The sequence below is a fragment of the Otolemur garnettii genome, unplaced genomic scaffold, assembly GCF_000181295.1.
Source record: "Otolemur garnettii isolate 467f Iridium unplaced genomic scaffold, OtoGar3 scaffold00111, whole genome shotgun sequence".
Lineage (NCBI taxonomy): Eukaryota > Metazoa > Chordata > Mammalia > Primates > Galagidae > Otolemur > Otolemur garnettii.
Window position 1 is genome coordinate 3,224,606 of NW_003852506.1, and position 15,392 is coordinate 3,239,997.

General features: G+C 44.5%; 1 protein-coding gene across 2 annotated transcripts; it reads left to right on the plus strand.

The window, feature by feature from the left end:
• Positions 1–3,258: 3,258 nt before the first annotated feature.
• CUNH21orf59 (chromosome unknown C21orf59 homolog) lies at positions 3,259–13,580 on the plus strand. 2 transcript variants are annotated; one of them, XM_003797067.3, is made up of 7 exons: positions 3,259–3,665; positions 5,894–6,061; positions 7,728–7,795; positions 10,701–10,859; positions 11,983–12,114; positions 12,883–12,978; positions 13,271–13,580. In XM_003797067.3, exons 1-7 carry the CDS (start codon positions 3,527–3,529, stop codon positions 13,379–13,381), a joined length of 873 nt encoding a protein of 290 aa, XP_003797115.1. In that variant the 5' UTR covers positions 3,259–3,526; the 3' UTR covers positions 13,382–13,580. The 2 variants fall into 2 exon arrangements, with proteins under 2 accessions (XP_003797115.1, XP_023373205.1); XM_023517437.1 differs by lacking the exons at positions 3,259–3,665; positions 7,728–7,795 and having other exon boundaries at positions 5,984–6,061.
• Positions 13,581–15,392: the final 1,812 nt, after the last annotated feature.

A 15,392-nucleotide genomic window follows, 5' to 3' on the forward strand; every position in this document is an offset into this window, starting at 1 on the left:
GTTGTGGCGGGTGCTTGTAGTCCCAGCTACTTGGGAGGCTGAGGCAAGAGAACTGCCTAAGAGGTTACTGTGAGCTGTGACACCACAGCACTCTACCGAGGGCTATAAAGTCTCTGTCTCTAAATAAATAAATAGAAATCAAAAACAATAACCAAATAGCCAGACCAAAAAAGGGACTGACTAAAAAGGCACAAATTAAAGAGATCAACTCTAGTGATTTCTGAGTGTTGCTTTTCTGTCAGACCTATATAATATTCAAAACCACCTTGATTCTTAAATAGTTGAATTATGTTCATTAACCTTGGATTAAGTTACAGAATAATACGCTTTTTAAAAGTTTTATAATAATTGCAGATTTATATGCAATTATAAGCAAAAATACAGAGAAATCTCATGTACGCTTTAACCAGTGTAACATAAAAAAAAAATACAGTCCTACAACACAACCGGACGTTGACATTGATAGAGAACATTTCCATCCCAAACTCTGCCCATTTCCCAGCCCCTTTCCCCTGTTCTTAACCTCTGGCAGCCACTAATCTGGTCTCCATTTCTCTGATTTTGTCACTTCAAGAATGTTATGTAGGGGTGGTGCCTGTAGCTCAAAGGAGTAGGGCACCTGCCCCATATGCTGGAGGTGGCGGATTCAAACCCAGCCCTGGCCAAAAACTGCAGGAAAAAAAAGAGATTGTTATGTAAATGGAAGTGTATGATATGTAACCCTTTGGGTTTTTTTTTTTTCACTCAGTATAATTCTCTGGAGATTGTCTAGATTGTGTGTATCAATATTTTGTTCCTTTTCATTGCTGAATAGTTTCCCATGGTATAGCTATAACACAGTTTAAAGTTCATCCACCCACTGAAGGACGCCTGGGTTGTTTTCATTTGGGGGCTATTACAAATAAAGCTGTGAACATAAATTTTCATTTCTCTGGGATAAATGCGCAAGAATGCAATTGCTTGGTCATATGGTAAGGGCACACTTCTGTTTTGAAAAATTGCCAAGCTGAGTGCAGTGGCTCATGCCTATAAACCTAGCATTCTGGGAGGCCGAAGCAGGTGGATTGCTTGAGCTCAGGAGTTTGAGACCAGACTGAGCAAGGGTGAGACCCCGTCTCTACTAAAAGAAAAACTAGCCAAGCAACATGGCAGGCACCTGTAGTCCCAGCTGCTCGGGAGATTGAGACAAGGCAATCCCTTGAGCCCAAAAGTTTGAGGTTGCTATGAGCTATGACATCAGAGGGGCAACAAAGTGAGACTCTTCTCTATAAATAAAAAGTTGTCGAACTATTTCCAGAGAGCCTACCATTTTACATTCCCATCAGCAGCGTATGAGTGATCCATCTCCACATCCTTGCCTTCATTTGCTGTGGTCACTTCAATTTAGCATCCTAAATGTTTCATTGTTTTAATTTGCATTTCTCTAATAGCTAATGATGTTGAACATCTTCTCCAGTGCTTATTTGCCATCTTATATCTTATCCAGTGAAATCTGAATTCTTTTGCCCATTTTCTAAATGTTTTTTTCCCTAAGTTTTGAAGGTTTATTTATTTTGCTTTGTTTTGTTTTTGGGACAGGGTCTTCTTGCTCTGTCCCCCAGGCTGGAGTACAGTGGCCTCATCACAGCTTACTGCAACTTTGAACTCCTGTGCTCAAGCAAAGCAACCTCTTGCCTTAGCCTCCTGAGTGGCTGGGACTACAGACACTCACCACCCCTCCTGGCTAATTTTTTCTATATTTTGTAGTGATGGGGTCTTATTCTTGCTCAGGCTGGTCTTGAACTCCTGGCCTCAAGCAGTCCTCCCATGTTGACCTCCCAAAATGATAGGATTACAGGCGTGAGCCACCATGCCTGGCAGCCACCAGATGATTAATAAACTACATATTTAAACAAAAGTTAACAGTAGGTGGGGTTTATGCAACAATTTACTGCAGTTCTCAACATTACTAAAAATTATGTCTATAGACCTATAATACATGACTTTGAGGACAAGTGGTTCTTTAACTAGAAGGCTAAACTATAAACTAAATTTTAAGAAGTTAGCTTGATGAGTACAGAATTGGATTCAGGAGAAACAGGGGATGACCTTATGGCCAGCTGTCAGGGGCTAAGAGAACATAGTAGAAGCCCACTTCTTAATGGAGAGATATTTGCCAGTCACACTAATACTGCCTGTTTCAGGATCTGGGCGATCCCTACCTCACCACTTACTAGAGATAACACATTTTCCCTTCTCCCTGGACTCTGTCACCCTTCTATTCAGTGTCAGTCTTCATAGGAAGACTTAGAATTGGCTTTGGGCATTTCCAGGTTTACAGTCACACACTTCTCTTTCACACACAAGTTCTGAAGTTTCTGGAACAGACAGTAGTGGTTGCTTTGTAATAGTCAAATCATTTTGTACTCCAGCCCTGTTCCCTACCAAGAAGAGATAGCCATGGGTAGAGGCCTTGCACTACCTTGTTTAGTTAGTGCCTGTTACCCACTGCAAACGTTAACCACCCCTTAAGGCATTGCCTGACCATCCAACCTAAAAAATCAATCACCTTGTTTAGTCTTCTTTATACCTGCATTTGAATTTTGTCCATCCATTTTTTTCTCTTTATCACACATAAATATAAGATTTATGGGGGCAGTGAATCGCTACATCCAGGGCGCCTGAAAAACTGCGCCTGGCCCCGACTGCCGTTCAGAAAGAATTTGCTGAACTATGGCTGCTGCCCGCGTATTTTGGGGAGGGTCGCTCTAGCAGCAGTCGTTTGAGCTACCCTAGATGAATGCCAATCCCAAACAGCCTCTACAAAGAAGTATGGGCATTTGCTCTCGCTCTTCGGTCGCGAAAGTCGAGTCCACAGACCGGAAGCAGCGGGGAGGTGTTTCCGGAAGTGGAGACTGCGGGAGGCGGAAGCGACTCTGGGAGTTGGCATGGCTGTGGGGGAGGTGGCTGCGGCTGGGCTGCTGTGGACCTTGGCGCCGGTGATGCCTACCACCCCACACATGTCCCATCTAGCAACCCCTACCTTGGCCCACCCTTCTCCCAGAGTGAATCTCCCGCCGCAGGCTAATCGATGGGGCGACTCGCGCTCGCCTCCAGCAATTTGGTCTGTGTTTGAGGGTTGCCCGGGCAACAGCCACTTCCGGGGGCGTGGTCTGTGAACCCGCTTCGCCGGTGCGTCCAGGATCAGCCTCCGGCGCAGACTGTGTGGGCTGCTGCCGCGGCGGCAGCTTCTTACGGGAGTGGGCTGCTGGGTCTCCACCTCCCCCAGGCTCCCCACCCTCGGGTTCTGATCTTGCGCTGGCGGCCCCTCTGACTTTGTTTGGTCGTTGCTTCGGCAACAGCCGTTTCCAGGAGGTAGTGCTGTTTTCCCTTCAGCACCGCTGGCGCGGGAGCCCCGGCGTTCCGCCGTCTAAGCGACAGTTAGTGGGCTGCCGCCGTTCGCCCCTCCAGCTGACCTCGGCCGGCTGGGCCCGTGGGCCGCGCATCCGGAGTCTTCTCGCCGCTCCAGCCACTCAGCCGGGCAGTCATGGTTCTGCTGCACGTGAAGCGGGGCGACGAGAGCCAGTTCCTACTGCAGGCCCTGGGGAGCACCGAGCTGGAGGAGCTCACGGTGCAGGTGGCCCGGGTTTACAATGGGCGGCTCAAGGTGCAGCGCCTCTGCTCAGGTGCGGCCCAACGGACGGGGCAGGTCTGGGCGGGCCCGGAAGAGATGAAGAAAACGGGGCATTCTCGGATGGAGAAAGATGGGCAGGCTAGGGCGAGGAGTCAGGTTTGTTGAAGGTTGGAAAAGATTTGCAGCGGTCGGGTTGAAGTAGGACTTTGGAGTTAAATGGGGATGCATAAAAAACCAGAGAAAGTAGGGTCTGTCTGGCATCCCCGGCTCCGGGGTGGACAGCGGGCGGCGCCACGTGGTGGTGGGGGGCAGCTGTGAAGGAGGGAGCCAAGAGACCGGGCTGGAGAGCAGGTGTAGTGAACCAGCCCGAGCGATGGGGTGAGAACTGGGTGAGGTTTTGAAAGGAAAATTTCCTACTTTTGAGACTTCCCAGGTGAAGCAGTTTCCGGTGGCAAGCCACCGGCTTTGGGATTGCCCTTCAGAGGTGAGAAAACGGTGAGAAAGCCCTGGCGTTCTTTCCCCCACTTTTGGAGAGTGTTTCAGAGCTGAACAGATTCTGTTTCTCCGGTCACAGGGCTGTGGCCACACTTCTCCGCATCCTGCCCAGAGCATCGCTGTCTAGTAGAACTTCCCCGCGGGGAAATGTTCCTTCGTGCCATCCGACTGTATCCACAAGCCGCGTGTGGCCTTTGAGCATTTGAAATGTGGCTAGTACGACCAAGCAATGAAATTTTTAATTATTTAATTTGAATTTATTTAATTAATGCTACTAGTACCTTCTGAATTAGCCCAGCTGTCAAGCTTGCCGTGATGAGTACCATTATATTATTATAAACACGTCATTGTTTATATAAATACATATAAAATACATAAATATATGTAATAATATGTCACTTTGTGTGATTTATTAAATTACATAAGTTAAATACGTGGATTTTGCACTATGGAGAACTTAAAGGTCATGGCCTCTTGATGGACACACACACACACACACAGAGGCTGCCTACAGTTTGTGTACAATTTAGAATAGTTGTCTGTTTTAAATTGCACACGAACTGTATGGCCATCCTGTATATAGTTTAATTGTGCTTGCAAAATAAACTCAATAGTAAATGTTTTTTTAAGCTATGTCCAGTGGGTGCACCTGTGGTCCCAGCTACTTGGTAGGCTGAGGCCAGAGAATCAGGTGAGCCCAAGAGTTGGAGACCTGCCTGGGCAAAAAAAAAAAAAAAATGTTGTTTAAAACTTAAAGCACTTGAGGAGAAAAGAAACTCAACTTCTTTTTCTATAACATTATAAACCAGAAATGTGTTACTGAACATTAAGAGTCATATTAGTGAACTTAGAATCTATTGAACTATTCTACAGTCTCTAGTGTCAGCTGTGACTGAGGCACCCGTACTTGGCCTGAAGAAGATGAGGATGAGTAAGATCAGCCTCCTGCCCCCCAGTTGCTTAGATGGTGGTGGCGAGAAAGTAACATCCTGCTCAGTTACACCAATTTGTTTATTAGTTTTGTATGTGGGCTTCACACAGCATTCTGGGAACACCTAGCTCCTTTTGCCTCCTTCACGGGAAGGAAGATAAGGAAAGTGGAAGGGATCCAGGTCAAAATGTGGATTGGTTTGGGGGTAAACATATATGGATTAGGAAAAATATATAGCCATGCATTTAAATAGTGGATACATATGATACTGGAAAATCAAAGTCCTTGTCCTATCTCCTATTTTCATGGGATGTGAGCTGCCTCAAATTCTCCTCACTGATTTATATAATTTATAAAGTTTTTCCTATCAAGTATTAGCTATGTCAACTGAGCCAGCCTCAGATGACATAGTTGTAAATGAAGGAAGATGGGGTATTGGTAACTATCCTTGCCTACATATGAGGTTAAATTAAATGAGATCATCTAACTGAACACTTGGAAAATATAAAACCCTATGTGAATGTGTGTTCAGGCTTTCAGTGAGTGTTAATCTTGTACCTCCTGAGGTCCGGGAAGCACGAGTAGCATAGAGGATTAGAGCACAGAATTTATACCCAGCCTCTCTGGGACAGGGGCAAATTCCTAAGCTCTCTATGCTTCTGTTGACTGAGGTTGAGTCAGTGATTCTTTGTCAAGGGTCCTGGACAGGTCTGGCAAATAGCAAGAGGTGGTGTGTGTTTGTTCAATAAAATAGGGAACCAGATGGGCGGGACCCTGCCCTGAGAGCTTCCATTCCAGTGGGATATAAGGTGTTGTGGTGATTATGATACCTTTGTCCGTCTCTTGTTTTTAAGAAATGGAAGAATTAGCAGAACATGGAATATTTCTCCCTCCTAATATGCAAGGACTGACTGATGACCAGATTGAAGAATTGAAGTTGAAGGATGAATGGGGTGAAAAATGTGTACCCAGCGGGGGTTCAGTATTTAAAAAGGATGATATTGGACGAAGGAATGGGCAAGGTGAGTGAGCATTTCTCTCACTTGTGTATACACACATGCTTGAATATACCAATAAGTAGGAAAGCAGTTCTTTAAATTAAAAAATTGACCTCAGTATTTCTATACAAAATTACAAAATACTGTGCTATGTAACTATTGTGGTAAAACTCAAATCCATGATAAATTAGAGGCATAAAGGAAGTGTTTGTCTTCTTACTGAGTTACAGCTCACTTTTAAGTATATTAGATGAACTAGATGAAATTACCCTTATGTAAGTCAAAATGGTTGAGAATTGACAATTTCTTTTTTTTGTTTGTTTTTGTTTTTGTTTTTGTTTTTTTTCGAGACCGAGCCTCAAGCTATCCCCGTCGGCAGAGTGCCATGGCATCACGCTCACAGCAACCTCCAACTCCTGGGTTCAAGCGAGTTTCCTGCCTCAGCCTCCCAAGTAGCTGGGACCACAGGCGCCCGCCACAACACCCAGCTATTTTTTGGTTGCAGCCGTCATTGTTGTTTGGCGGGTCTGGGCTGGGGATTCGAACCCGCCACCTTAGGTGTACGTGGCTGGCGCCTTAGCCAGTTGAGCCACAGGCGCCGAGCTGAGAATTGACAATTTCAAATGGTTTAACCTAATCACTTTTGGTGGATACCATTGAAAATATGTTGGAGGTTGTGTTTTGCTGTTGTTTGCAGATGTTGGGGTTTCTTTAGAGACTTTGTAGAAAAGGGTTGGGAATGTCAGCCCTGGGTCTCCCCTGGGCCAAGGACATACCTCTCTCTGGGGCAGTGCTTCAGCAGCACTCTGCCAGAACACTGAAGAAATTCTTCCCTGTTCAGCATGTGGTTGCTCATATGGAATCGGCAGGAAGAAAGGATAATCTTTTTTGATAGTGTATCCTTTTTAACCTGTATTAAAAGCTCCATTTCAAAAACTACGATATATGTTTTGGTCCCTAAAACACCGTTAGGAGCAGAAGAAATAAAAACAGTATCTCTGGAAGGCCTTTGCAAGCTCAAAAATATATCTTTTAAAATATCAGAGATAATAGGAATTCCTAATATTATTTCCTTCAACTTGTAGCTTGGGAAAGTAGTTGTCTCCCATGCCTTCCACACCTAAATTCAATCTCAACCTGGAGAAGTCTTTGCTTTTCAGAAGGAATTACAATATATCAATGGAAAAAAAAACAGGGCTCGGCGCCTGTGGCTCAAGCGGCTAAGGCGCCAGCCACATACACCTGAGCTGGTGGGTTCCAATCCAGCCTGGGCCCACCAAACAACAATGACGTCTACAACCAAAAAATAGCTGGGCATTGTGGCAAGCACCTGTAGTCCCAGCTACTTGGGAGGCAGAGGCAGGAGAATTGCTTGAGGCCAGGAGTTAGAGATTACTGTGAGCTGTGCACTCTACCCAGGGTGACAGCTTGAGGCTCTGTCTCAAAAAAAAAAGAAAAAGAAAAAACAGTATCTCATCAACCAGGTAGCAGTTCATTATTCATCTCTAAACCAGTATGTTCTTAAATTAACCCTTTCTATTCTAATATAATTTTGTACTTAGAGTATTTTCAGTGTCTAATATTATTTATTAAGAGTAAAACAAAAGGGATTGAGATATGTAAGAAACATTTTAAAGAAGCTGTATGTTTGATGGCTGTCTCTCTCCTTCTCTCCTTTTTATTTTCATAGCTCCAAATGAAAAAATGCAGCAAGTTTTAAAGAAGACTATAGAAGAAGCCAAAGCAATAATATCTAAGGTTAGCTTTTCTAAATGATACTCTAAAACCTGGCTTTTGAGATATAAACTCCATTTAAGACTTTCTCATAGTCTTTTTGCTCCCTTTTCTCCCCCCACCGCTTTTTTCTTTTCCATTATTTTCTTTTCACTTCCCAGAGGCAGAGGAAAGAAGCATGTTTGGAGTGAGCCCCAGCTTTTCATTTTCCTAATTGTGACCAGAATCCTCCATTTCTTATAAGCAGACACAAATTTTTGTTGGCCATGTAAATATAGGTTCATGTATAGTATAGATATAAACTTATGCATACTGATTTTCTTTTACCTTTTTGAAGAACTCAAGAAAGCTAAGTCAGGGAGATTTGAATACCACGGCCACAGAATAGCTTTACATACTTTATTGACGTAATATATGTTCAATGTAAATAAGTTTTTTAAGTATATATACAAAAAGCATTTCATAAAGGGAGAAGCATATAGTTATACCATTGCTATCCAGATATCACATATCTGCAGGAAAAGAATTTAAAGATCTTCAAAGAAAATGGTATTTGTATCTATTGGTTTTATTTGTGTGTTTGGTGACATTACCACCCTCATTTGAAAATCTTCAGGGTTGACAGCTGCTTTGTCTTCTGCTCCTCCTGGCTTGCTTAGCAAAACTGTTATTGCCAAAACAATATTTTCTAAACTTTTCAAGCTCTTCACTAATCTTTTAAGAGCCTCAGGAAAGTCTGTCCCTCTGTGCCTGTTACTATAGTAAAGTTTCTGTGAAGCCCTACAGGAAAGCCTTGGTTTCATTCAGTGTCTGCAAAACACATTGACCACAGAGAATTTTTCAAAACGTACAAATAACAATTACTAGCACCTAGTCACATCAGCACATCTGAGAACATGGTAAGAACAGAGGTCTGGACATTGTTCCGCACCCTTTGTGCGCACATATTCTGCGTGGAAATCCCCACTTGTTCATCACATCTTCCCTTGGCCTGTGTACTTCTCAGAGTGCTTTATCCTTGGCCCTCTTTCTTCCTTGGCATTTTTTCTATGCTGCAAATGCAGATTCTGCCCCCCTGCAGATAACTCTCAAAGCTCTGTCCTGTCCTCATGACATCTGCCTTAACTTGTTACCTGAATTTCCAGCTGGTTCCAAGATGGTTCTACCTGAACATCCAGCCCGTACTTCAAAGCCATGGTCTCTAGACGTGAATTCATTGTGTTCTCACTCCTCCGCCTTTGTGTTTGACATCCAAGAATAAGCCTGTCCTGCCTTTCTTTTTCCAGTACCGGAGCCCCCAGGGTCTTGGTTCTATAGGCTGAATCCTCAGCGCCAGCTTCAACACTTCCCACTCCATCACCCATGTGACTTCAGTTCAATCCCATACTGTCTCCTCCTTGGATGCCTCTTAAATCCACCTCCTTTCATTTCTACTTTATTTAAGCTACCACTTTATTTAAAACCCTCCTATGTCCTTCTGCATTCCAGTACCGACTGTGTCATCCTACAGTTCAATTCCATTCTGACACTACCACTACCCAGAGTTAGCCCAGACCTCACAGATAAAGGGCAGAGTCCTTCAATTCTGACACTAACTACCTGGAGTTAGCATCAGATCCCACCAGTTAAAGGGCAAGGTGACCAACAGAACTCTTCTTACTTCAGATATGGAGCCACAGGTGGGGTCCCCAGGCAGCCCACACTTCTGTCTGACTGGCCACAAGATGGAGCTTCCCACAACACCTCCCCTTCAGGTTCAGTCATTCACTAGTGACTCAGAACTCACTAAAGGCAAATACTTGTGATTATGGTTTTATTCTAAAGGCTACATCAAGAACAGCCAGGTGGAAAAGGGGTTTGGGGTGCAGAGCTCCATGCCCTCACCTCATGGAATCCAGTTGCATCACCAGCTCGTCAGTGTGTTCACTATCCAGAAAGCTCCACTAGCCTTTGTGTCCAGAACTTGTGTCAAGATTTTGTTAAGTAGGTGTGATTGTTTATATCACTGGCCATGCTACTGAACTCTGTCTCTAGCCCCTTCCCCTCCCCACCCCGAGTCTGGTACTTCCAACCTGCTAATCACGTGCCTGTCTTCCTGGCCACTTCCTTATGCCAGCCCTTCCTTGGGGGTTACCATGTTAGCACAAACTCAGGTATGGTAAAAAGGGTCTCTTTATAAACAACAAAGACACTCCTATCACTCAGAAATCCCACAGATTTTTGAAGCTCTGTGCCAGGAATCAAGCACAAAGACCAGATGTATTCTTTATGCTATCATACCTTGCTGTGTAGTCTTCAGAGCCTGTTCCCTAGTGTCCCTCCAACTAGGTCTGTTCCACTCCCACTCCAAGGTTGATCTACCGACTTTCCCTCGCCTTGCCAGAAAAAGTGATTGCTGCCCACAGCTGACAGACTAAATTCGAGCTCCTCAGCCTGGCTTTCATGGCCATTCAAAAACAAACTCCAGGCCAGGCACGGTGGCTCACACCTGTAATCCTAGCAGTTTGGAAGGCCGAGCAAAAGCGAGACCTCATCTCTACTAAAAATAAAAAAACTAAGGCAAGAGGATCACTTCCGCTTGAGTTGGAGGTTGCTGGCAGCTATGATGCCACAACACTGTACCCAGGGCAACAGCTTGAGACTCTGTCTCAAAAAAGCAAAACCAAACTCCAGCCTCCCCACCAGCCCAGCCTTCTCTTTCCTGCCCGTCACCAAGTGGGCTGTTACTGTCTGCTTTGTAATACAGACCATGGGGTACTTTGCTCAGCCCCTAAAATAAGTGGCAGTCACTTTGGGAGCAAGAACTATTTGATTCCTTTTTGTTGCTCTGGCAGTATCTGGTAAGGGTCTGGCATAAAAACTTGATTGGTAAATATTGAAGTGATCCGCCACACTGTAGATAATGATAATGACGCCCATCTACTTTCAGAAACAAGTGGAAGCCAGTGTGTGTGTTACTATGGAAATGGTGAAAGACGCCTTGGACCAGCTTCGAGGTGCAGTGATGATTGTTTATCCCATGGGGTTACCACCGTATGATCCCATCCGGATGGAATTTGAAAATAAAGAAGATTTGTCAGGAACTCAGGTATGTGGTTCTTGGGCACTCTGAAAGTTGACTTCCTGTGCCCCAAAGCCCTTTGGATTTAACTCTTCTCTGATGAATATAACGTTTGCTTTCTGCACAGCTTTCTGTCTGTGTCATGCTGTACTTCTGAGCAGAGTTCTGAATTCAGGAGAGGTGTGCTCCTCTGAGTATGCTCCTGGTTAAGGGTTGGACCCCGCACAGAGAGGCAGCAGAGGCAGATGGGGGAATTGGCCATCAGGAGTAACATTTCCACTTTCCTTGGCTGCTGGGAAGCCAGAAACCTAATTTGTTCCTATTTCTACCCAAATGTATTAGCCCCTTTGCTTAGGAATTTGTATTCTAGTCTTACCCCTTGCTTCGTGTTATTTTCTTACCTTTATTTCCATTTTTCTTTGTTTTCCTCACTCATTCCTTATCCTGTTGGACAGTAATTCTCTAAGCCATCTTAAATAGGTCGAATTAGCAAAAGCAAACAATAGACCCATCGTAATTCTATTAAAAAGTCCAGCAAGGGCTAGGCATGATGGCTCATGCCTGTAATCCCAGTACTTTGAGAGGCCAAGGCAGGAGGATCACTTGAGGCCAGTAGTTTAAGATCAGCCCATACAACATAGCAAAACCCCATCTATACAAAAAATAAATTAGATGGTCTTGTGGCGGGTGTCTATAGTCCTAGCTACTTGATAGGCCAAGGCAGGAGAACCTCTTGATTCCAGGAAATTGAGCCTGCAGTGAGCTATGGTGATGCCACTGTGCTGCTGGGCAACAGAGTAAGACCTTGTCTCAAAAAAAAAAAAACAAACAAAAACCAACTCAGCAGTATCCCAGTGTCTTCCCTGGCAGTAACCTACAAATCTATCCAAGAAGGATTTTATATTGTGGATGAGGGTGCAAATAAGATAAGCTTCCCACATTTCCCAGAGCAAGAAGTTAACTGAGTCATGGTACCACTGAAACCTAATAGGGAGTGTACTAAAATTGAGGATTTTGAGGTAGAGGAGTCAGGGCCTCCCATGGGGGCGTGGTATGGGGAGATAGCAGGAGTCAGAAGCCCTGGGTGCAACCATACACGTGTGGGAAGCCTGCTAGGCTCCTTAACACCAGTCCTTACACTTGGTCCCAGGCAGGACTGAATGTCATTAAGGAGTCAGAAGCACAACTGTGGTGGGCAGCCAAGGAGTTGAGAAGAACAAAGAAGCTTTCTGACTATGTGGGGAAAAATGAAAAAACCAAAATTATCGTCAAGATTCAGCAAGTAAGTACTTAGACTGTAACAGGTCAGTATTTTTTGTTGTTTGCCTTCCAACTGGTAAAAATTTATAGTGAATCTGAAAGGTTTAAGCTACTTGTGCAAATATTTTAATCCAGTTGGCTTGTGCTTAAACTAAAAACATCCTTTCTTCACACCAATCCAAACTGGAAGAAAACATGGATTGACTGGTAATATCTGCAGTTTGTTTCCATTTGTGAGGGAGAAGGAATATGCCATGTTAATTTCAACCTTAAAAAGAGGGCCACAAGTAAACAGAGTGTTTCTTGGAATGAAAAATACAGCCCAGAACACTGGTTTCGAGTTTTTTCAAACAGCTGGTGCTCTGTAAATGAGGAGGAAGGGCCAGAGGCCTCTGAAGGGCATCAGGTAGAGCTCTCTACCCGCTTGGCTGCCTTGGTGTTACATGTGCTTCAGAATCATTGCACTGCAACTGGGGGGAAACGAGGCCACCATCGTTATCAATATTCAGAGCCCTTGGCTCTGCGGTGCTTCCCTTCCCCACTGGAGCTGCTGTGGCTGCTTTGGCAATGGCCATGACAGAGACAGCATCTGGTCTCTGCCCACCGTGAGAGTTCAGAGTCAGGGCTGCTGAAGACCAAGACCTCCCTTGATGACTCACTCTGGATGACCAGATGGGGATGATTCATTCATCTTTAGCACAGGCAGTTGTAACACATTCACTGTATCTTCTGGGATTGTCACTACAGGAACACCGTAATCCACGATTTGCTCTTGCCTTTATCTTTTCAGAAAGGACAGGGAGCTCCAGCCCGCGAACCTGTTATTAGCAGTGAGGAACAGAAGCAGCTGATGCTGTATTATCACAGAAGACAAGAGGAGCTCAAGGTATAGCAGACAGGTCTTCACAGAGCTGGCACCCTAGGCATACCCCACATGTCTTACCGGGGCGGGGGGGGCGGACAGTAAGTTCTGCAGGGTGTTGGGGTACTCAGTTCTGGAACTTCCATGTGTCCAGGGCTGTTGGGCCCTGCCAGGTATCCCCCAGCATTAGATACTAGACATGTCCTGCTCGGGGGTGACACAGCAGGGAGAGCAGCCATGGGTTCTTTCTTTAATCTCTTTATGTGTGAAACGTTCTCCTGAAATGCATTCCTGAGTAAAATGTATTTATTTCCAGAGACTGGAAGAAAATGATGATGACACCTGTTTAAATTCTCCATGGGCAGATAACACTGCTTTGAAAAGACATTTTCAGGGGGTAAAAGACATAAAGTGGAGACCAAGATGAAGTTCACCAGTTGACGAAGCTTTCAAAAATATTACCTCGCCTTGCTTCTAGGCAAAGTAATTACAATAATAAAAAGGACGCCCACTATAAAAAGGCCACTCACTATAAAATATGCTGAAATTTCTAGTTTTCTTATACTTTGAATTTTCAAAATAGTTATTCAAGGTTTTAGAACTTAATAAATACATCCTCAGAAGAATAATGTGTAACTTACTTTTGTTTCAGGGCAGATATTTAACATCTCAGGGCTTTCTTTGATAAAATACCAAAACTGAAATTACAAACTTTTTTTTCTACCTGATTCCTTTGCTCTATATTGTCATGATAATTCATAGTGGAGGAAATCTGAAAGGACCTTTTCCTTCTTAGCAAGTCAGGCACCTGATAGGAAACTTGACCACTAGGTGCCACTAGGTGCCGCTAGCCACCTGGCAAGCCCTTCTCTTGTGCTGTTTGTAGATTTTCTGGAAGCTGAACTCTGAAGCTTGTTTAGAGACTCCTATGAAACCACTGAACAGTCTGCTGAAGCTGGGTGTTGCCCTGTGGAAAGTTCACCTCCTGGCTGCTGCCTCTCTGGCCTTGTCTTCCAGGAGTAAAGGCTTCACCTGTGCTAGGCATTGAGCAGCCAAACTAACCTTGACACTTAAATTCTTCTGTGGTTTCTCAGCTTCTCACATCTCCTTCATTAGAATAGGTCCTGAAAATGAATTCAGAGCCTGGTAAAAATGTGTGGCTTCTCCTGTGGATGGCAGGGTTTGACTTCAGGCTCAGCTTCTAACTCTCAGGTTCACTGGACCCATCTTGCTGACTGGGTTGTGTTAGGGAGCCTTTGACTTTAAATGTCTCCACTCCACATCCTCATAAACCGTTCAGGTCGCCTACAAACCCTACATCTTAGCATCTGGAAAACACTCCTGGGCCTAGAAATTTCCTCATGCTTGCCTAGGATCATATTCCCATACAGCAGTGGTTCTCAACCTTCCTAATGCCTGCTAATGCCACAACCCTTTAATACAGTTCCTCATGTTGTGGTGACCTCTGACCATAAAATTATTTTCATTGCTACTTCATAACTAACTAATTTTGCTACTGTTATGAATTGTAAATCTCTGACATGCAGGATATATTTTCATTGTTACAAAGGAGTCACAACCCACAAGTTGAGAACCGCTGCCATAGAGGAAAGTCAGTGCACATGCCCAGAGGGAAAGTGTGGGACACGAGACATTTCCCCCACCCTGGCCTTCCTGCCTGGGTGCCTGAGCTCCCCACCATCCTGGAGAGAGGAGTTGTGTGGGTGAGGGCAGGTAGAGGGGGTCAGTGCTCACCTGCTGGCAGGCAGCCTTATCTCAGGGCCAGAACCCCAGACCTGATCGCAGAGCCGTGTTTCCTAAAGTGAGCTGTGGCCGACTGGATCTTGGTATGCGTACTCTTTCAGTCAAGTTGTCAAATTTTGTAAAGCCAAATTTGTATCATTTTCATTTTTACTTTGATTATCATTTTAAAACTCCATGAATAGTTTCTGGCTTTGGATAAAGTAAAATTTGCATTAAGATCCTACAATTTTATTTAACTAGCATTCTTTGTCAATGTTTATGTGCATTAAATTTACAAGAAAAAGTTAATGTAGCCATGTGATCACAATAGATCTTTTCAAGCACCCCTCCTTCCATGTCATTTGGAATCCTTATCAGCCCAGTGGGATATGGAAGTTCTCTGGGGCCATTATACTTGAAGGGATCACCAGACTGCTCACACACAGTATGCTCCTTTACTGAATACTCCTGTAAGAAAAACAAGCCTCTCTCCCTGCCCTTCTCTGCCTCAGAGCCCCTGAGCTCGGTTTGTTGAGACACAGCAGCTCCTTGGGATGTAAGCAGGTGAGCAGCCCCTGGACAAGCCATCCATGCCATCATGTACCTAGTGACAGGCCCAAGGGATCACCCAGGACTTCTCAAGAAACCAGTTTATCAGCAAAAATCATCTTGCCAATGTTAGGCTATTGATCAAC